This window comes from Haemorhous mexicanus, chromosome 1 (assembly GCF_027477595.1).
Source record: "Haemorhous mexicanus isolate bHaeMex1 chromosome 1, bHaeMex1.pri, whole genome shotgun sequence".
Lineage (NCBI taxonomy): Eukaryota > Metazoa > Chordata > Aves > Passeriformes > Fringillidae > Haemorhous > Haemorhous mexicanus.
In genome coordinates, this window is record NC_082341.1 from 146,795,455 (window position 1) to 146,817,160 (window position 21,706).

Below are 21,706 nucleotides of genomic sequence, written 5' to 3' on the forward strand. Positions count from 1 at the left end.
CAAACAATTGCCTGCATTTTTCAGGTGGGGAGCATGAGCATCCCTTGAAACAGAAAATTTTTTGGAAATCAGACTGATTTGGAGTTCTTGGACAAATGGAAAAGTGGGAAAAGAAGGAAAAAAACCCTCCGTTTCAAGAAAAAAACAAAACAACTCATACCCACAAAAAACTACCAACGCCCAAACCCCCAAAATTACCAAAACCCCCTTCTGATCTAGCGCTCCTCCAAGCAGGACCCTTCCTGAGAGGTACACCAGCAACCTCAGACTTCATAACCCCAAAGTGTCAACCTCACTAGCCCCATTTCCCCCCATGTGTGGAAAGCACCCCCAGACCTGTGGTGGACAGATCTGTTCAAGTGGACAGCAAACGTGAGTTACAATTTCCAGACACGTTTGTTCTAGATAAGCATGCCCCAGAGCCCTGAACACCTCAGGTCAGTCCCAATTTCTGAAGGTTTATAGTCTGGTTGACCCAATTAAAGAGAAAGTAGGCCAGGGCTCTACAATTGTGCCCTCTCCACAGTTACCTCATGGTTCTGTTTCTGCACATCTTTTCTAACAGTAACTCTGATTTTCACTCCTGGTGGTGTCAGTCAGCCTTTTCAAGCAAAATCCAGAACAGGGACTATCACATTCACTTTGTTTCAAGAGCTCCTTGGTAGCCTCAAAAAACCTAGCAGACCTGCAGGGAAGCTGATCCTCAGCCAGAAAGACCACAGGACTGCTTAATTAGGTCAGATTTTATGCAAGTCTCACTCCAAATATGCTTAAGGTACAGAGGACATAACTGGCAGTGTACTAAATGGCCTACTGACAGCACAAAAGATTTGAACAGACACAGAAAAAAACTACCCCAGGCGTGAGAGGACCAAGCAAATGCATAAGGACACTCCACAGGCCCAGGAGATTAAAGGGAGGGCAAACCCCCCCACCCTGACAGCTAGCTAGCAATATTGGGCCCTAGAACCAGAAAATCTTTTCTAAAATTTTCCTTAACACTGTTTGTGATGTTCATCTTCCAAACTTGTGGGTCACACTGTTATTCATGTACTATGCTGTTAATTATTAATTATGTTGCTAATAACAAAGTTCCATTTCCCCAGTAACAAGATCCAGAAAGATCTGGCTCCAGCTCAAATGACATCTGCTGTCCTTTATCAGAGCACACAGAAATGAAACAGCAGCAAAAGGCTCACATTTGCTAGAAACAAACAGCAAATCCTCAAACACAGGCTTTCAAGCTGCCTGCTTGCATGTTCCTGTAGCACTGCACTGACAGAATGCAGCACCACAGGACTGGGAAATAAACAAAACTATGCCTCATGCCATCCCAGAAGGCCTGTGTTTGGAGAGTACAAAACGCTGGGAAAGTTCTCCACTTCTCCCCTTTCTCTACTTCCTCTACATCTTCCATATTCCCTGTGAAATGATTGCTGGAAAAGGAAAAAAAACACAAGCAAGTGTGGCATGTTAGGCACAGTGTAGCAGAACAACATATTCCAGCTGTTTAGGACAAATGGAGCAAACTCCCAGCTTCTCTGTGAATGGTTCATAATGCAACATAGAACCACAAACCAGACTGCCAATAACCTGTTACTACTACAGCTGCTGGGGAAAAAAACTGGTGCTTTGCAGAGCAGAGAGGAGACTGTGGTTTAGGGAGAGTTGTGAGGAAATGGAGCTTGTATTTGTATCAGCAGAAACAAATTTTACAAATGAATGAATTCTAGAGGTAGAATTGATCTGAGTGTGATACTTTTGCCATATATCAAAAAATCCAGAATGCCATTTTCAAAGTATACCCTAACCCTTGAGTTTTAATAACCACCAACGTATGATCCAGCAAAGCAATTCTCTTCATTTTTAAGTCAGAAGAAAATGCTGTTAAGGCTACCAGAGATTTTTTCATTTTTTGAGCCCTCTTCCAACATAACCCCTTTGTATTCTACACTAATAAAAAGGGCAACATAGACCTAACTCCAACTGTGTGTTCACTAAGCAACAGTAAACCCTTTCCAACTTTTCATCAATATCCATGACATTTAGTTCATTTTATATTTATTATGTATAGCTGGTAGCATATTGTGAATTTTCCTAAATATGTTAAAACACCGGTAGTATTTAAAAAATTACATGCAATGCAGGTGTTGACTAAGAAATAAGCACAATTTTTTTAGGATGTGCTTAGAAAATTATCCTTGCAAAAGCTGCATTTAATCTTAATGTTTGCACATGCAAGGAACTGCAGGGGATCCTTACTGTGTAACATAAAACTTACCGAAGCTGAGACTGCAGTTTCCCAGCTTTATTTATAAAATCTTCCCACACTGGATAACTTCCCTGCAACAAAAAACAAAACAGAACAATGAACACTTGATTTGAGCATTCTGATTTTAATACTATAGATCAAATAAAACTAGATGTAAAACAATAACAAAAACTGTACTAAATCATAATCAATGAACAACAAAATTGACAGCTTCTGAATCCAGATGAAACAGTAGTCCTCTGATGAGGTTTTACAATTTTTTTGAATAGAAACACTGCCCAAGAGAGATTTCAACTGAAGCAGCAAAAAGAAATGTCTTCCTTTGGATGGATGCAACAAAAACCAAGCCCATTCAAAGCAGGGTACTAGTATGATTCGACAGCATCTACAGAGAAGCTCCCAAAACCAAAGGCAGCATCAGAGTTGTTCTTCTTTACCAAATGATCATCTGTGTTTTTTCCAGGTTCAGAGCCTATACAATGAAAGTGTGACTTGACCAAGACACCACCTCAAGCACTGCCTCAATAAACTCTGTAATTGCACAAAGAAAAGCACAGTGACAGCTCAACACAACCAGCTTTCCCAACAGCTACCTTGTCACTGCAAGACCTGTTTCCAAAACAGTCAAAAAGCCTTGGAGACAATTTCTGAATTGAAGCTGATAAAAGCATGGCACTGAGTGTATACAAAGTGCTTAATAAGGTTTAATTCTTCCTGACTTCAAGTTTCCTATAGAATTTCCCCCATTTTTAAAGACTGGATTAAACCCCAAAGTTCTACTTAGAATATGAACACAAAGTATTCTTGCAGGTCTTGATCTTTATTTGCCAAATTTAAAACAAAAAATTGCTCTCTCCTCTAAAATTGCTCTCTGCAGAACAAGTACAAATTTTCCGCAAACAGCAAAAATGTGGTAGAAAGAAACCTCAACATTTCCCTTTGATTGGAGTCTAGAGAGTAAAATAAAATATCCCTGCTTCCTTTAATAAAGGTATAAGACTTGGTGTTACCAGAGCAACAACACAATAAAACCCTGATAAGGCAGATCCTCAAGGCTAACATTACCCCAGCTCTGACTGGAAGAGGTTGCAAGAAAGTGCAGTTGCTTGTAGCAAACTCAATCCACCCTTATAAATCTGTCTGATTTTTGTAAGTAAACCAAAATCCACTGCTGTGAGAGACAGTGGTTTGTTTTCAGGGCAAAGACAGGTTCTTCTCCAAAAGCTGTCAGACAAATTCCAGCTCCTCAGTACAACCTGGCACAGCAGCTCCCAGACACCTGCTTGGAAGCCTACTGGTACTCTATTCTATTTTTCAGCAAGACTTGTGGGGTTTTTGCAAAAAGGAAAAGAGAAAGGGTAATGACCCCAAACAATTCAAAGCAGGTGTTAATAAAACCTTGTTATATCCTACACATGACAGAGCCAGTGGCAAATACAGAAAGTGAAAGAGAAAATAGCAGTTATCTGGGTGGCAAGACCTAGAATATAAAGTGCTTTGTGCTAAGCAAAAAACTGTCAGACATTTTAAAATTGAAAGAAACCCAATTATTTAAAAGAGGCAAAAAATGCTATTTCCTTAAACCTATTAGTCTTACTGCAATCCCTGCTCTGAACCCGGTCTCTCACTGTCACCTGCATGCCGTGCATGCATTATGCATGGGCATGCCAGGAGCCCTGAAAGCCTTGACAATCAGCAGCACGGCCCAAGGCTTTACAGGATTCTCCAGGAAAAGGCAGGCCGGCAAGCAGAGGATACCAAAGCAGCCTGATTATGTTTCCCTCTCCCTGGTGTATTATCCAGCCAAACACACCTGATGGCACGCAGGAGACTGACACCAGCCCTGCATTTAGCCACTTCCCAGGCAAGCTTAAGGCACTCCTATCAAAACACAGATCAGGAAGAAACCCCCTTCTTTTTACTATTTTGTGGTCAGTCTGAAAGCAAATTTGGAGAAGTCAAACACTTCCACAACTATTTAGTTCTTGTCCATAAAAATGCTGTTTTCCTCAAACCCAGCCTGCTCAAGTAAGCATTAAGAGCCCACTTTGTTTAATTGTATGCTGTATTTGTTTGGTTGAATTCAAAGCAGTTTGTTTACCTGGGCTCCCTATATAGTGGCAAAGAGCATCTGATCTTGTTTTAGACCGTAGAAAAATTGACTTTTTGGAGGTTTTTAATGTCACTGAATTAATACCTTCGCTAGCGGATTTTGTTGGAGTTCTTTTTTTGCTTGTTTTTGCATTTTTAAAGAAAACCTTCCAGCAGTTTTACATTAGGAAGTCCTATATTATTTGCCACATCTTGATCTCACACTCAGCTGAAAGTAAGAGGCATGTACTTCATCTGGGCTCCAAAATAATTTGCTCTCACATTTCTCTGCTGGAGCCACATCCACAAGCTCATCTCTCCCTCAGATCTTGAAGTCACGCACCAAACTGCATCGTTCCTTTCAGCTTTTCCAAAGAACATTTCCACCACCACATCCCTGCTGAAACTGAAACCCCTTCATTCCTACATACAGTAAAAGTGCTCAACACCTACCACCATTTCACCAAAATAGCCAGGGGTTTACCCCAACTCCAGCAGCTAGGAAGCAAGGAAGCCATCTAAGTGAGGCCTGTGGGGACAAACTAAGGAGATGGCAGGAATCAAAGCAGTGCAGTAAATCTGCCAGTGCCCTGGGCAGCAACTCCTTCCCCAAGACCTCTTTCTGTGCCACCTGGAGCACGGCAGCCCTGCTGTGTCTCACCTCCAAGCAACTGTTCTCGCTGTTGTCAAAGCAGTGTCAGGAGAAATGTTAACAGTGGTGAAAAATACACATCCTTGATTCAACATGTATTACTTTCTCAATTTAAACACAAAGAAACAGCAGGTGGAATTTGACGTCTTTGTCCAAGACACGCTTTTGTGACACAAAGCCTTGTCTGAAGACTAATAACGCACTATTTTTAATGCTGCCTCTCCCAGAGCTTCCTCTGCTCCCCCTGCAATTTCCAATTTCAGCTGGCTGATAAAGAAACTAATTTTTCCCCTTTTAAATGTCAGGGTTACTCAGACCTGGTGTTATCTGTGAAAGCAGGAGGCCTCCCCCAGGTGCAGCCACGCTTAGGGAAGAGCCACTGCAGGATCCTGGGTCACAAATTCCCATTTAGCTGCTCATGGATTAAGCCAGGGATCGATTACAGTGAGGGTTTGTTTAAATAATTTTCTTTAAAATTGTTAAAGGATTAATCCAAGGACTATTTCCCCCAAAATAACTTTGTGCCCAATAATGTCTTATGGTCATCGAAAGAAGAAATCTGACCTGTCCTCCACGGCACGGGTGTTTCCCACCGCCATTTGACACTCCATGGCACCAAGGCCCCTGGAGCTCCTCAGCGGAGCTCAGCTGCCGCCCAGCATGTCACCAGTAAGCTGCAGCATGCCATTATCCTACCCCATGGCTTAATTAGTGGGCTTATAGGTGATTAGTCACCTGATCCCACAGCCCAGCTCCAGCTAATCTGTGCCAAGCACAGGCAGGGCAAAGGCGGAAAACACCTTTCTGCCTCAGGGCTGAGAAACAACCCGGTGCCCCGTGCCTGTCCCTCGCAGCCGGGCCGCAATCAGGGACATGAAACAACTTCCCTCAGGGACAGCAAGTGCGTCTGGGAGTGCCAGACACCAACACCCAGACCTGGGCAGAGCCCTCCAAAGCCACAGCTCCCGGACTGCCAGGGGTAAAAGGGTGGGCCATCATCAATCCATGAAATCCCATCTGGCACCCAGACCCACAGACATGGGCAGATGTCTCTATTTTTGTCCACCTTCCTCACCATTCACAGCTATGTAAACTGGCAATAAATTTCATCTTCTCCACTCAGGTCTGGTTTGCTCGTGACAATAACTAGTAAGTGATTTCTGTGTCTCTGTCTCAATCATTGAGCTTTTTCTTATGATTTTCTCCCCCATCCCACTGAGGAAGGAGAGATAAAAAGCAGCTGGCCAAGATCAGCCTGCCCCACCAGGGAAGAGCACAAAATTATCACCAAGATACAGCTTGAGAAAAAGAATTTAAGCCTTGGGTTGAAACTTTTTTATTTTGGTGAACTAGCACAACCCCCCCTACATAAGCACAACTCTACAAAAGGTTTATGGATGATAGTTTTTCCCTTCCTTTCAGGCCAGTGATCCCACACCAGGAATGAGAAGAGACATACCCGAGAAACTCAATGATTTCTCAAAAAAGGAAGGGTAGACTTGCAGCAAAGGATATTTACTGAAACTGTTATTGATGACATCTAAAGGCAAGAATAGGAACCCAGATTGTTGTATCTAAGATTACAACTTGAGTATCAGCAGCCTTGACAGTTTTAAAATGTTCTCTCACTCTTTCTGCCAAAAGTTATAATTCTTTTTTTCCTATTAGGCAAAAAGATGCTTACTTTATTAATTTATTTCCTTGCACCCCAATTCCCACGTAGAAGGCTCATTTCATCTTCAAAAAACTCTTGACAGTGTTGTTTTAAGTGCTTTCATTTATCAGAAAGGCTTTGCAGCCCTATTACCAGCTCCTGCTGACACATCAAGTACAAAGGCAGCAGTAACAATCTGGAATTTTATTCACAGCAACAACCCATCTAAACTTCTGTGGCAGGGGGAAAGAGACAGGGAGGTGCTCTTCAGTAGAGCAAATCCAGAATCCAATTCTGACTGTTTCAGCTAGAGAGGTATCAAAGAAAGGAACCAGGCGAGAGCAGTGCCTTGGTTTTATCTCAGGGTTATCAAACCAAGAGCTGCATGCCTTCCAGGAAAGTACTAACAATGACTAACTGCAAGACTTCAATGAAATGGAAAAGAAAACAACTGCACAGACTACAGGAGTTAGAACTTCTCCACCTCAGTGTTGTTGTTCAACTATGATAAGCTAAAAAGTTGAGTCCCAAACACACAACAGTGTTACAGAGCTCCACGCCCTAGTAACACATCCAAATGCCATAGATCTGGTTTTGGAATAAAAATTTTAACTTAGCTTGTCCATGTGTCCTCCTACCCCTCTAAAGTAAATCATGCTGGAAACAAAAGATTTCTTCTTATATTTACCAGATAAAAGAATCACAAGGATTGTTATGAATGTCTCATTTCTGTGGCATTCAATACTCTACCTCCAAGTAGCAAAGAGACTTTATTGTGCTAAACACCACACAAGGTCACAGATGTTACACGTAACAAATGGCACTCAGCAAGTATGGTTTGCACATAGAGACTACCACTTTTCCAGAATCCTTTAACAGACAAAACCATGAAAGAGTGGAGGGGAAGAGCACAGGAAAACAGTAACAGTCTGAGAGAAAAAAAAAAGGAGGGAGGGAAAAAAAAGAAAAAAAGAAAGGGGGAAAAAAAAAGAGAAAAAAATGCTTGCAGTCACAGATATCTCAACACATTGGAAGACACAACAGTTGACAGGCAGTTTCCCTTCTCAGGTAACATTTGGCGCTGGAAGTTCTTCCTCTTTTCTAGAAGAATCAATAGTCAAATGGGTGAAAGAGCACTTGGCCAGCCATAACTGCAAAAGTTAAAAACTGCTACCAAACACTAATACATCCTCCTCTGTACAATCCACTCATTTAAACAAGTCCACAACTCACGGACAGGACTGCCTAGACCCTTAACAAGTCACAAAAGGCAACATAAAGGTGAGAACAGAATCAGCATCATCTTGCCGAAGTTCATAATTGCTCTTCTCCATCCAAAAAACTCTGCTTGTTGGCTTTGCCTCTTTCTATTCTAAAAAGCATCAAGAGCCTGTCTCATGAATGTTCCTAAGCTGCATTTAAAGTCTCAAATCTTTCTACACACTGAAACAGGAATTTTGCTGGCAAGAGAACTTCATTCTTTAAAATGACATAAAGATGTACACAAAATCTATTCCATTACTCCTTTAGTTTTCAAATACACACATTCACAAAATGGCTTAAGTTCAAAGGGACATTTAACGACCATCTAGTCCAAACCACCTGCCAGGAGCAGGAATATCTTTCACTAGATCAAGTTGTTCTCAGCCCCATCTAGACTGAACATGAACACTTCCAGCGATGGAGAATCCACAACTTTTCTGCGTGACATTCTCCCCTGTCTCACCACCTTCACTGTAAATTAAATCAATCTCTGTCCAATCTAAATCTACCCTATATACTCCCTATTTCTTATATTCAGAATGAGAACTCAGCCAAGTCCCAATACTGATTTCAAGAGCATTCCCTGATGCCATCCATCATCCCTTTTCCAGTGGTGCAGAAGAAACAATCAGTTTGGCTTCAGCAAAGAAGTTTCAGATTGCACAACCCATACAACTATAAGACCAGGTAACAGCCAACTCTGAAAGGTCAGGCAGCTTCCTTTCACTAGAGCTCTTTCAGGAAGAGTAACACATTTGTGTAGAGGTCTTGCAGAAATACTGCCACAAGACAAGCAAAGGGACCAGCTGAATTCAAAGTCCCATCTGTCTTTCTAAGTTGAAGGTATTGCCACACGTAGTGGAAGTTTGAGCTTAGCTCCATCAGCAAAAGGGGCTCTTAGCTTATGCTGGGCCAGGAGTGAAAAGGCACCAGCAGCAAAAGACAGGAACTTCACCGGATCTCACAGCAAATGAACACACACATCACTGAAAAGAGGAGCAGACAGGTACAGACTCAGGGGCTGAGAGATTACAGTGCACACAGGTGAAAGTAAAAGCACATCAAAGATCAGAATAAGATGTCATTTAAGCAGTAACTATCCTTCAGGAAAGAAAGCAGGGGTAATTAAAAATCACAGTCTTGTATCCATACATTTACTTCCATTATTTCTGACTCTTGTTTGGGGAATGGCAGGATTAGAAACTAGTTTCCCTCAGCATGCATAGCATAAACAGGCATGCCAGGCTTTGCTTTTCAAGGACATACATTACCAGAACATTGAAAATTATGCAACAAAATGCTGCTGAAGACATCTCACATGCTATTAAAAAAACCTGTGAACTGGGTTCAGGTTTTCAGTATCTTCTATGCATCACAGAACCACACATTAAGTATTTTCAGAACTGTTTAGTTTTTAGTTTAAATAGTACATTAGAACAATAAAGAAAACAGATAATGACATGAAAAAAATCAAGACTAAAATCCAGTCAGCAAAGTCCAGAAAAGGATATTCACACCAGTAGGGTAAAAAACCCAAACAACACCACCACAGATTCCCATTTTTTCTACATTCTCAAACCACCTGAAGAACTCTAAAGAATGCCCAATTCCCTTACCAGCAGCATTGAAATGCAGCACTACTTTGCAAGAACACACATTTTTATTAGATCTTACTAACCGTCTAAAGGGGGAGGGAACCTAAGTCTGCTACCATTCTGCTGTCAGAGCTCTGGAGTCTTTAATTTGAATTATAATAATGCCTGCAGTGTGTTAGCCCATGCTTAAACATCCCCAGTGGAGGATACCAGTTGCTCTATGGTTGTGACTCCAATCTGTAGTACAAAAAGGACCTGTGAAAACTCATCCTGGCTTACAAATCCAACTCATGAGCCTCCTTCTTTGTCAAGAGGGACCACATCAAATCTGTACTGTCCACAGCTCAGTTTCATGGTTTATAAGATGAAGAAACTCTGGTCCAAAGCAGCCACTTCATGGTTTAAATCCAAGATTGGGTAATTAGCAAACAAAAGTTAGACTCATACTGTGAGAAAATACATCATGCATAAACATACAGTCTCTCCTTCTCTAAACATAGGAAGTTTTTCAAAAGACATGGGGGGGTGGTGGGAAACAACTAGCCACAGCATCTAGAGACCTTTTATCCCATGCCACATGAAAAAAGCTGGACATGAAGTAGTCTTCCAGAGGAAGCATTTAGTTCCACATTCTTCACTGCAGGTCTGAACAAGTCTGCAAGCCTGAATAGCAGATTTCTCCTCAGAGACTCATCAATACCGCCTTTCATCCTCTCAATCATTAAGTGGCCACTGTACATACTCAGCAGCTATTTTCTAAACCCACAATATTTCAGCTGGTTTAAAACGAAGATAATTAAAATATCAGGAGGCAGTCAGTCAAGTTAATACCGACACAGGACAGCCCCAAGCCAACAGCTCTGTGTTGGTAATGCCACCAACACCACTGGGGTCTCATCGCTTCTTTCCAAGCAAGCAGAAACCCTATTTTCTGACCATCCACTCAACACAATCTCCATCCCCCAAGCAGTCATAACAATCTCCAGGACCCAAACTACAAGCACTTGAGTTGACCAGGAAAGTACCTACTGGGAGAAAGGCAGCAGCTGGGTACCCACGTTTTTAATGCTTATTGACCTTTGCCTCATGACAGACAGTGAAGTGCAAGTATGCTTATCACAGGCTACTTTCTTTCCATTTTACTCATCAGAAGATAAATAATCCCTTTCAAGCTCCAAATTAGACCCTTGGTTTGCTCACGGACAATGAGCATTCATTCATGTGGTTTGCTCATGGATGGTATTGTTAGGAGACATCTCAAATACAGCTTTATTAACAAAAAATCCTAAATTATGCCTGTATACAGGCAGCTTCAGAGAAATTACAAAGCACACACGTGACTTTTGTGAAAAAAAAAAAAAAAACCAAACATCTCATGCTCGGGTGAGAAGCATGGTGGCAGTTTATGTGGAAGAAAGAACGAGAACAAATGTGAACCTTTCTGTACTATCAACCAAGTGTCTCTAGTTACACACTCACGAGCAGCATTTTACACACAACACAAGCTCATTCCTGCAAGAATGGTTTGTTTAAGGATGACTGTACTCCAGCTAGCATCCTAGAATTCAAATCAATCAACTACATATCACTTATGGCTGTTGACCAGAAGAGTGAAAAGTACAGAGCTCACAGAAAACCCCACAAGACACAAATTCCTCATTATCAAGCAGCTTATGGTTAAGATGTTCCAGTCAGACTTCTCCACAAAAAAACTGAGAGAGGTCCTTTTGTTTCAGTTACAGGAGAGGAGTTCAGGACACTTCTGTTGAGAATTTATCAGTCATTAGATATCATCTCTTCTGCCTGCAAACACCAGGTTATCACAGGGGTGAACAGCAACACGTCTTAATCAGTAAAAACAAAGTAGTGTGTACATGGAGATAGAAACCTATTATACTGGGAGCTTAAACAACATTCCCTCATTAACTCCATGTTGTAGATGCACCCAATTTCTTCTTGTCCTGGGGGGAAGGAGTAAAGTCACTAAACCTGCAGCCATAGCTTGCCTTTCTGTAAAATGGGAGCCATTCTTTGGAGCCAAGTCACACAGAGAGCACTTTGAAGATGAAAGCTGCTATGGTCTTAGCCACAAAGCTACCAGACATTTTGTCTCCAATCCTTCCAAACATCGCGGCATTCAAGCTATCACAGCCCAGCAGGAAGAAGTCAATCAATGTCCTGAAAGGTCAGCGTAGATCCCAGCAAACAAAGCAGTGCTTGGCACCTTACAGTATCAAGGCAGACATCATTTTCAAATTGAAAATGTACCCTTGAAGAGGAAAAGGCATTTCTATATATGTAGTCTAAAGAGACTACCTTATTCTGAAGGGTAGCCTCTTTATGATACTGACTCAAACTTCTCTGTACTCATCTTTGCACACTCTGAAGTAGACCAAGAAGCCTTTTTAGATATAGTTCTTATTTTGCTCCCTGTTTATCTTCAAGACCACACGGTCCTTGGGTAGACCATGAACCTTAAAAAATTTTCTTCAGAAGCTGAAAACACATAGACTGCTATGTTACAGAAGATGCTGTTTACAGATTCACACGTATACTCCATCAACTCTTGCAACTTCTGTACTTAAAAAATAAAATTAGCTTCTCAGGTATTTTATAACAAAGATTTGGGTTCAGTTCATGCACACTCAAAACTCAGGAAGGAAGCAGCAACCTCCACTGAATATCACCCTCTGTTAGGTATTAACCCACACTAAGCCCATAATTACATGGAGTTCTCGTTCTCCAACATTTGTTCAGTCAATTGTGTTTCATGCAGCACTGCACAACTCCTTCCACACTTAGAACCTCACAAACTTTATTGTGCAGCTCTTGGCATCCTGCCAGGTCCAAAAGGAGTACTCTCAAGAGATATTAAAAATCCTTGTTCTGGGTATGTCATAGGATAAGCCAGCCAGGTACACACTTATGTAGCAAATGTTCAACAGTTGTATGAATTGTTAACACTCACACAAGAGCATCTGGATCAAGAAAGCATGCGTCCCTTAAAAATAAATTGCTTTTGACCAAGTATGTTCCCAGCTATGCCCTGTCGCCTGAACCTCAGTGTCTGGGCAGGCATGCAGAGGCTCTCTTCTTGCACCATTTTGTCAATCCTCCCCCCTCCAAGATGTTCACAGAAAGATACTGCAGCTGCTTGGAAAAGGCAAAAATTTCAGTGTACACAAACCAACTGCCCAAGCAAGCAGGTTGTTTGGAGGCAGGGGGATAAGAAATCAGAGCAGCCAGCTATGCTCCAAATGCCTTGGAGGTAAAACCTTTGAGCAACAAAATAAATGGGAAGAAAAGCTCCAAATTAACTCATTTCAAACTTTTTGTGAAGGGAAAGAAACACCAGTTTGCTTGGTTTGAAAGAGATAGTTGTCCTAAAGACTGCTGTATAAGGGACATGCCAGTGCAACATGGCAGGTGTGCTTCCAAGCCTGGACCTACCTGTCTGTTGCACAGAAAATCACAAAATGCTTTGGGTTGGAAGGGCCTTACAGATATCTGCTCTAACCACCCTGCCATGGGCAGAGACATCATCCACTAGACCAGGTTGCTCAGGGCTCCATCCAATCTGCCCTTGAACTGATCCAGGGAGAGCCAACCACAACTTCTCTGGGAAATCTGTTCTCAACACACAGTAAAAAAATTCTTGTATTTAATCTAACCCTGCCCTCTTGATTGAAGTCATTTGCCCTTGTCCTGTCACTACATGCCCTTGTCAAAAGTCCTTCTCCAACTCTCTTGCAGACCCCTTTTGGTATGCAAGGTGCAATAAGGTCTCCCTGGTTCACACAGCTCCACCTCTCAAATCTGTCAAAGTCCCTCTGGATGGCATTGCTCCCCTCCAGCATGGAGACTGCACCACCCAGCTGGGTGACATCATCAGACCTGCTGAGGAACACTCAATCCCACTGTCAATGTCACCAACAAAGATGTTAAACAGAACATGACATTTGTTTTTCCTTACAGTAGTTATCATCCTTAGCAGCTGGATTGAAACTAACCCTTAAAATCATCCAACTGAACATTCCTAATTTCCACAGAGATCTCAAGCTTCAAATAAAGCACAGCTGGGGAAGAGCTGTTGCACTAGGACATGTCACGGTAAAATAAATTTGCCCAGGTTCTCTGGTACACGTGTGCTGTTCCCTGCATTAACGTACACGCTGAGGACTTGCAGCTGTTCTTGCTGTATTAACTGTCTCAGCAGTTCTAGTTGTTCTACCAAATACCTTTTCCTCAGTTTACACTATTTGTGTGACTATTACAAGGCCATCCCTTGTAAGCAAACAGGGCTACTTAACAAAAAACTCTCAATCCTTGATGTGGCCACCCCAGTCCCACCTTCTACAAAAGCAAGTTAAAATGCTGCCTCTCACGGATCACCTTCTAAAAGCAGGTAAGAGGCAGCAAAAACATAAATGTTTCTCATGCCCATATGTTCATGTCTCTCTTTTCTGCTTCAACCAAGAGTTTTGCACAGCTGAAAGAAAAGGTGCACCACTGCCTAGTCCAGGAGTCCCAGCACCACCTCTAGAGTATCACAGTAGAGGTTACTGCCAGAAGCAAAAAGATTATTTTATTGTGCTTTCAGCTAAACAAATATAAATAAGGCACACACACATATAATCACATATGCAGGGAGATGACTGAGACTAACTGGTAATACATACCTGACCCATAAAAATTTAGTAAATCCTCTAACTTGGTATAAATAAAGTCAACCTGTGTTCATACAACTGCTCATTACTCATCTTCCTCCCATGCCCAGCCCACAGGTGTCAGGTGCTGTACATACACAGAAAGCCCCTGCTCTGTCAAAACACATGCTGGCAGAAGAGGCAAGACAAATAAAGAGAATGCTAAAAGCCAAAGAAACACCATCAAGCAAGTGATGAACCACAAACACAGCCAATTTCAATGTTTTCAGAGGTGGTGCTTTTTTTTCTTCAGGATAGCAGAGAACAATATGATTAAAAGGAATGTAAAATCAACTCAGAAGGAAAAGAAGCATTAAAGAAGATCTGCTCTGCATGAGAAGACAAGTTCTTTTGAAACCCATCTGCAACAGGCCCTCCCAAAAATTAACTGCAATGATTTGCTTTGCACTAGAAGAGATACTGAAATTAACAGCACATTACAGCATCTCATTTCTCAATTGCAAGAAATGAGTTACAAACCATTCAGATCAAATACTCCCTTCCCACAGGGAGCTACTGAAAATTCGCTGCATTCAAAAACAAGTCACACAGCATCTGCACATAGCACACAGGACTACTCCACTGAGGGGACATTTTATTTTTGTTTTTATAAACTTTAATTGCTTTGAAAAAGATCTTGCATAAGAGTGTAACTAACTGTAAGTGCCACATGCTCAGTGATGTATCGTAGGAAACATCAGGGCTGTGACAATGGATCAAAATAAGGATGGGATGGGCACACACACTCCCACCTTTATGATTCTTTAATCAGGTCCTGAAACCTCAAAGTGCAGAAATCCAACTCTAGAGCACAACAGCCAAGTTCAGTTCCCATTGTGGACGTTACACAAACAACCCTGTCATCATGTACACCACCATATTACTCCACAAATCTGACCCTTGTTTGGCATGGAAAAAATGGACTTCCCTTGTCAGGGGACTGAAGTTCCAGATGTTCTGTTCAGCCTGGAGGAGACTGAGGGGTGACATCACTGCAGTCTACAGCTTCCTCACAAGGGGAAGAGGAGGGGCATCTCTGCTCTCTGGTGACCAGTGACAGGACCCAAGGAACAGCATGAAGCTGTGTCAGGGGAGGTTTAGGATGGGTATCAGGAAAAGTTTCTTCACCCAGGGGTGTTTGGGTCCTCGGACAGGCTCCCCAGGGAAGTGGTCACAGCACCAAACCTGACAGATTTTAAGAAGCATTTGGACAAAGCACTCTAGCACACAGTGGGGCTGTTGGGGTGTCCTGTGCAGTACTAAGAGCTGGATTCAATGATCCTTGTGAGCCCCTTCCAACTCGAAATAGTCTGTGACTCTGTGATGTACAATAATGTGCAGTACAAATGGGATGTTAATTAACTGTTCTTACATTCACTCAGTAACATCATTTCTCCAAATCACTTAGCTTTATGCTGAGCTGTTTTGGAGCAGGTTTTGTTGAGTATTAGACACAAAAATATTTTTGATAGAGGGTGGAGAGAAATTTGGTGTTTATGGAGAAAACATTAAATGCCATTTAAGATACCTCAGCCAGTGAGACACAATCTTGCTGTCAAAAAATTGTGATGTGTTAGTCACACTGACATATATTGCCCATATGAAGTTTCAAATCTAACACAGTATATGGAGACAAATGGAAACAATCACATTGCTCAGAATTGTAATTCCAGTTCCTGCAACCTTGTCAGAACCAGGCAGAGCTCAAAATTAACAACAGGTACACCTGAGCCAGTTCTGTGTTACTGTGAACAAAGACAAAAATCAGTCCGCATGTACTATGTCTTCATCACCTCAGCTGCAGCACCCATCTGCATCCACTGGCAAGACTTCAGAAAAATTAAAGCTGTTGATTAACCCTACCATCTTTATAACAAAGTTTAAGGTAGAGCAATACATATGATAAAAGAACCTGTGAACCACTTAGTTAAAAAAAAGGCGGATGCTGCATCAAATCCCTCAGCACTGCAGGGCATGTGGGGCCTTGATCGCAGCCTGCGATGAGAAATAGGCACGGAGAGAGCACTTGGGGATGCGTGGGCAGACCCCTACACAACATCTCCGAGATCCTGCCAGAAGCCTGCCCACACAGATCTGACTACGTGAAACAGCACTTAAAATGCTAATTTTCACTTTACTACTAAAGGTATGATTAGTTGAAAGGTTCTGGTTAACTATCAAAAAAATAGCTACTTTTCCTTAGAAATTGTTGCGCTCCTTTGTGCACAATTCACAAAGAATCCTAGTGCATGTCAGTAGTACAGCATCAGCTGCATCAAATCGAACTACAGGTAAAAATTCTTTGTTCTACTCATGCTAAATAATGAGCAGATTTTTTTAACCAAAACAACCACCATGCTGCTAAAGATCTGCAGCGATTCCTTCCAAACCTCCCCCTTCAGTAATTGCCACTTCACAAAACAGGTTCCACTACTATGGAGCATTAAGAAAAAAACATTCACACCTGTGCCCATCTCCATACACTCATGTCAACATGTTTTCTGATGAACAGCATTCCCATGCAAGTAGCAATGTGTAGAATAAAAAAAAAATGAATCCACACAGAGGCTCACTGGCTTAAGAGGAAGAAAAACCAAATGCATCACTTATGAAAACAAGGAAAGAATAAACGTACTCTGTGTCCCTCTGTGATGAAACCCAAAACCACACTTCATCGGGAACAGAACATCTCCTGCCTGTTCCCTGCACTGACCACTAAAATGATTCCAGGATTTGTGATCGTTTCCTGCTTTTTGGGGGGTTTCTTTTATTTTAAAGCGCAGTCATTATTAAAAATCCAAGGAGGCTGAGAGCTTGAGGACCACCACTGCCAGGTCTGCAGCATTGTCTTGACAGATAAACACAGACTCCCCCCTCCTCTCCGCAACCTGCCTACTCTTGACAAGCCACGCTTTTAATTAAATGTCTCCTAAGATCTGTTGAGAGGAACGTGCATATGAACATTTGCCAAAAAATAACTTCTAGTGCAAACAGCTTCTTCACCCTCCCCAAAAAATACACTAGAAGCCATTCACCTCTGCCAGGCTCCCTCTCAGAGCAGACCATGTCTTCCAATACTACCTGGCAGCTCTTTCTCCCGCAGCCCTCGCTGCTCACCAGCCCCGCATGAATTAAAACACCCAGAGAAATCCCATGCCCTGGCTGGGAAAAGCACAGCGTGCACGGTTGCCGCCTTTAAATTACGGCAGTCCCCATTATCTGACACGTCCCTCAACATCTCCCGACAACTGCACCCTTCCCAGTCGGCCCTGGCAGGAAGACAAGCTGCCCTTGTCCAGGGGAACACTGCAGTATTCTGCAGTACGGCCGTGTGCCGGAGGCTGGGCGCCTCCAGCCCTGGGGTTTGGGGGAGACATGACGGGCAGAACACAGGAACGCTTTTACGCTATTTACTTCCACGAGAGAAGGGTGGGAGGCACCCGCTCACCCAAAGAAAACCCTGCAGAAGTGGCCTTGGCTGCCAGGGATAGAGCGGGAGCGCCTCTCTCAAAGGGACCCTTTGGCAGAGTCGGGATCAGCACACTCAGGTTTCTGGTGGCTGGTGGAGAGACCGCCGCACTTGAAACCTTTGCATCCATTCACAGAAAGAAGGAAATTCCACCTCCACGAGCATATACAGCGCGAAAATAACACCACACTGAGCTGCAATTTTATTACAGGCACACATCAACTTCTGAGCATCTCCAGGCAGAGATTTTTTTCCATCGCGCCCATCAGCTTGGCACCGAAATGCTCACACTGCCCTTCCGAGCCCCACCCCAGGGCTGACATGCTCCGTGCCCGGCTCCTCCGCACCACGCTCCCGCCCCGCTGCATTCATTCTGCTACCAATCTGACAGCCCACACCAGGCGAGAAAAAAGGAGAATAAAAATATTTGTAAAATAAAGAGGAAAATCGCTGACCCTGGTGCAAGGTAACAGCTTTCATGTTTGAGCAAGACAAATAGAGAAAAGAAGAAAGGAGGAGGGAGAGAGAGGTGGTATCCTGCAACCAACTCGCAAGCCACAAACCCTGGGTGTGAAGCCAGGAGCCCCTCTGCCAGGCCGGTCCTGCCGGCGGGAACGCGGACCCAGCCTCGGGGCAGCGTCCCCCCGGCGCCGCGGGGAGGTCGCGCCGCCACCAGCCCCCGATGCGGCTGCACCGCCCGGGGCGAAGTTTCGCCGGGCCAGGTGGGAAGACGCTTCCCCTCCCCTGTGCTCCCCCACACACCTCAGCCTCTTACCTTCATGTCGCTTATGATGGTCTGGAAGAGCCCTCCGAGCGCACTACATTCCTTCTCTATCACAGCCTCCATTTTCCTGGCTGGAGCTCACAAGAGGAGCAGGATTTCACCGCTACCGCTGCAACTGCACTGCTCAGCTGGAGGAAAATCAGACACCCCGGGCTCCCACCTCACCCCAAAAAAAAAAAAAAAAAAAGAAAAAAAAAGAAAAAAAAAAAGGAGGGGGAGAAGGGGCAAACAAGCTGATGTAGGCAAGGAGAGGAAAAAAAAAATACACCCCAACACACCTGAACCCCTGTCTGCCTGCACCTCTACAAGGGGATAAAATCCAGCGCTACTGGCGCCTCTCTCCTACACGCACCTCCCCGGCACCCGGGCACTCAGCACCGAGCGGGCACTAGGAGCCCATGCGGGAGAAGCCACAGGCCCCATCTCTGCGCATCGCGGCCCCGGCCCCCCGCGCCTCCTGGCACGGCAGCGCTCAGGGCAGCGGGCACCCGCGGCGCTGGGCGAAGCGCACCCCGAAAAAACAACGGGGGAAAGATCGGTGTCTAAAAAAATTAATCGAGCGTCAAGCCGATCCTCGTGGAGCAGCCTGGAGGGGGGTCTCTGGCAACCCCAGCGCACCAGACCACAGCCAAAGCACCCAACCCGCAGCCTGCCCTCTCCGGGAACAGCCCGCTCCGCCCGCTCGTGCCGCTCCCGCGGCGGCAGCGCCCGCCCCCGCCCGGCCCCGCGCCCAGCGCCCCGCCCGCCCCGCCGCGTCACCAGCGCGGCCGCCGATTGGCCCCGCGCGGCCGGTGGGCTGGAGGCCCCGGGTTCGCGCCGCGCTGCGGCCGGGGCGGCCCCGAGGACTCCGCTGAACTCGGTCCCGTTCCCGTGCTTCAGGGCAGAAACTGACTTGCATGTTTAGCATTCTGCGAAGAAACTGTTTTATTCTGGTGACATTTGCCGAAATGGCCTGAGTTCGGCTGTTTCTGGTGACAAGCGTCTGCCTGAGCCCCCCCGATACCGAGCTGAGAGGCCTCGCAAAGCTGCAGCCTGGGGAGCGCAGCCGGCAGCAGCTGTGAGGCTGCTCATTCATCCTCTCCCACAAATGCCAGACGATAGGCAAGACTGTGAGAGTGGGTTGTGTAAAACGTGGGGGTTTGAAGTAATTCAGTTGTCACATTAACTCTCCCAAATTTTAGGAAACGTGGTCAAAATCCCCTGTTTCCACACGCAGACGGGCCGTGGCTCACACCGTGCAAGATTGTGACACTGGCACCTGGCAGCTCACGCCGAGCACACCGAGGGTCTGGGACCCTCCCTGGGTGTGAATGGAGCACTTCCCGCATGGTTTGGGGTGCAGAGCTCCAAAGGTCCTGCTACTGCTCCCCCAGGGAAGTCTCACACCGAGGGAACAGCACGGGCTGTGTTGTACGGGTTTTAGTATGAAACTACTGTAGAACCAGGAACATGGATGTACAGAAGAATAAGCCTTAGGCCTTGAAAGAGGTGCAAGGGTCTTTCCGTTCATACACACAGTGGTGCATGAACAACCACGGCTGAGACAGAAATTTAGGAATTTGAGTTAGGAAAATTTATCTTACAAACTCTGCGCAAGAACCAGTGTCTGTGCCAGTGCATTTTGCTTCATTTCAGCCAGTACCTAGGCAGGTGCACATGAGGGATTGCATCCTCTGTGTTACTGATCTCTGAAGGAAAAGGCTGGGCTGGTGCCCTGTCTCCTGCAGGGCCACAGCAGCACAGGCTGCCGCAGCAATTTCCCTCTGCTTTGACCACCATGGGTCTGAGCCGGCGATTCATTTGGAGCTCTGCATGACCCTCGCTCCCAGAGACGAGCCCAGCAAATGTCCCCAGCGGCTCGTGATAATGACACTGCTCCTCTCAGGTGCTGTCACACAACCAGCGAGACGGCGTTCCTGTGGGACATGCTCACAGCCAGCAATCCGGCAGGGAAAGTTGGTGGCCTACTTTGCTTTCTTCAGCCACCCCATTTCTGGGATGATCCTTGTTTTAGTGCAAACAGTGGCTTGGCTAACCTCATTTCTGGAAAGGTTTCGGAGTGCAACGATGCGCATGGGAGAGGAGGGTGAAAATCTCTGTCTGCAAGTAAAGCTGTTGTTTAAGGACTGCACGGATGCTTTAGCAAATTAATCAGGGCTGCCTGCTCTGTGGCATGCAAAAAGTCTTCATATAGTGATGAAAGAATATGCAGGTACAAACAGAAAACTTAAGAATTTTAAATCTCAGTCAGTTACAACAAGTAAGTTAGGAGTACAATGTTAGATAATGGGTTTTACCTTGCAAATAAGCAAGTGCACCTCACGATAAGTAACTTTTTAAACCACTGTAACTTGAGTGTACCCAGGCACAACCTAGAGAGACCTAATCAAAACTACTCAGGTGGAATATTTTTTCTCTCAGAAGGTTCTAGGGCATGAAAAATGGAAACATGATGATTTCAACAAACTTTTATATTCATAGGACAAAAAATCAACATGCCAACAGGAAGGTGTTTGTTCTTTCCAGAATTTTAGTTTTCAAATCTATTTTATTAAATATTCTTTGTATATATCACTTAGAACAAAGATTGTGTTAATTTTATATTAAAAATTTTTATTTGTTTGAGGCCTAACATAGCTAAAAATAGAGAAAGGGCATATAGCCTGAAGGCATCAAAATAGAGTCTTGATAACAGAATTTTTTTTTCTTTCTCATTGAAGGACATTTCAGGCTTAATTTTATCCTGCCTTTTACTGATTCTAAGGATAGAATTTTCTGTGGGGTGACAATTCAGCTTCAACCAGCTGTAGAGTGAGAGTGAACATTTTTCTTTAAAGACCTGAGTCCAAATGGTTGTTTGAAGTGCGAGTAAGAAGTAGTTTGGTGATGTTGCAGTAATGTCGGGTTACCATCTGCCACATTATTTCTGGGCTCTGCTTGATTGATTCGTAGCAAATCACTTCCTGCAAGCATTATTTGCAAAACTTTATTATGGGCAAAGGCTATTTCTGTATTTGTGAGCCATCGTTACCGGGGAGCATTTCATTACCAAGTGATGACATTCTGTAAAATATCCTGGTGCATGGACAAATGCCAGCAGCACTTCTTGACAATGGGTCAGCTGAGTGCATCTTGCTCAGCAGCCCCCAACAGATGTCAGCCCTAAATTTGTCAGTGGTGCAATAGTAGCCCATGTTCTGACATCCTTCAACACGTTGTG

The 21,706-nt window shown here is 44.2% G+C and overlaps 1 protein-coding gene across 13 annotated transcripts in view; it reads right to left on the minus strand.

The window, feature by feature from the left end:
* MTSS1 (MTSS I-BAR domain containing 1) overlaps positions 1-19,178 on the minus strand; it is a 124,884-nt gene extending 105,706 nt beyond the window's left edge. For 8 of the 13 annotated variants that reach the window (XM_059866779.1, XM_059866772.1, XM_059866796.1 and 5 more), the window contains exons 1-2: positions 18,478-19,177; positions 2,282-2,343 (exon numbers count right to left, since the gene is read on the minus strand). In XM_059866779.1, coding sequence (XP_059722762.1) covers positions 2,282-2,343; positions 18,478-18,549 — 134 coding nt within the window. In that variant the 5' untranslated portion in view covers positions 18,550-19,177. Of the gene's footprint in view, positions 1-2,281; positions 2,344-18,477 lie in introns of all 13 variants that reach the window. The other 5 variants (XM_059866726.1, XM_059866811.1, XM_059866718.1 and 2 more) reach the window with 3 other exon arrangements.
* Between the last annotated feature and the right edge of the window lie 2,528 nt (positions 19,179-21,706).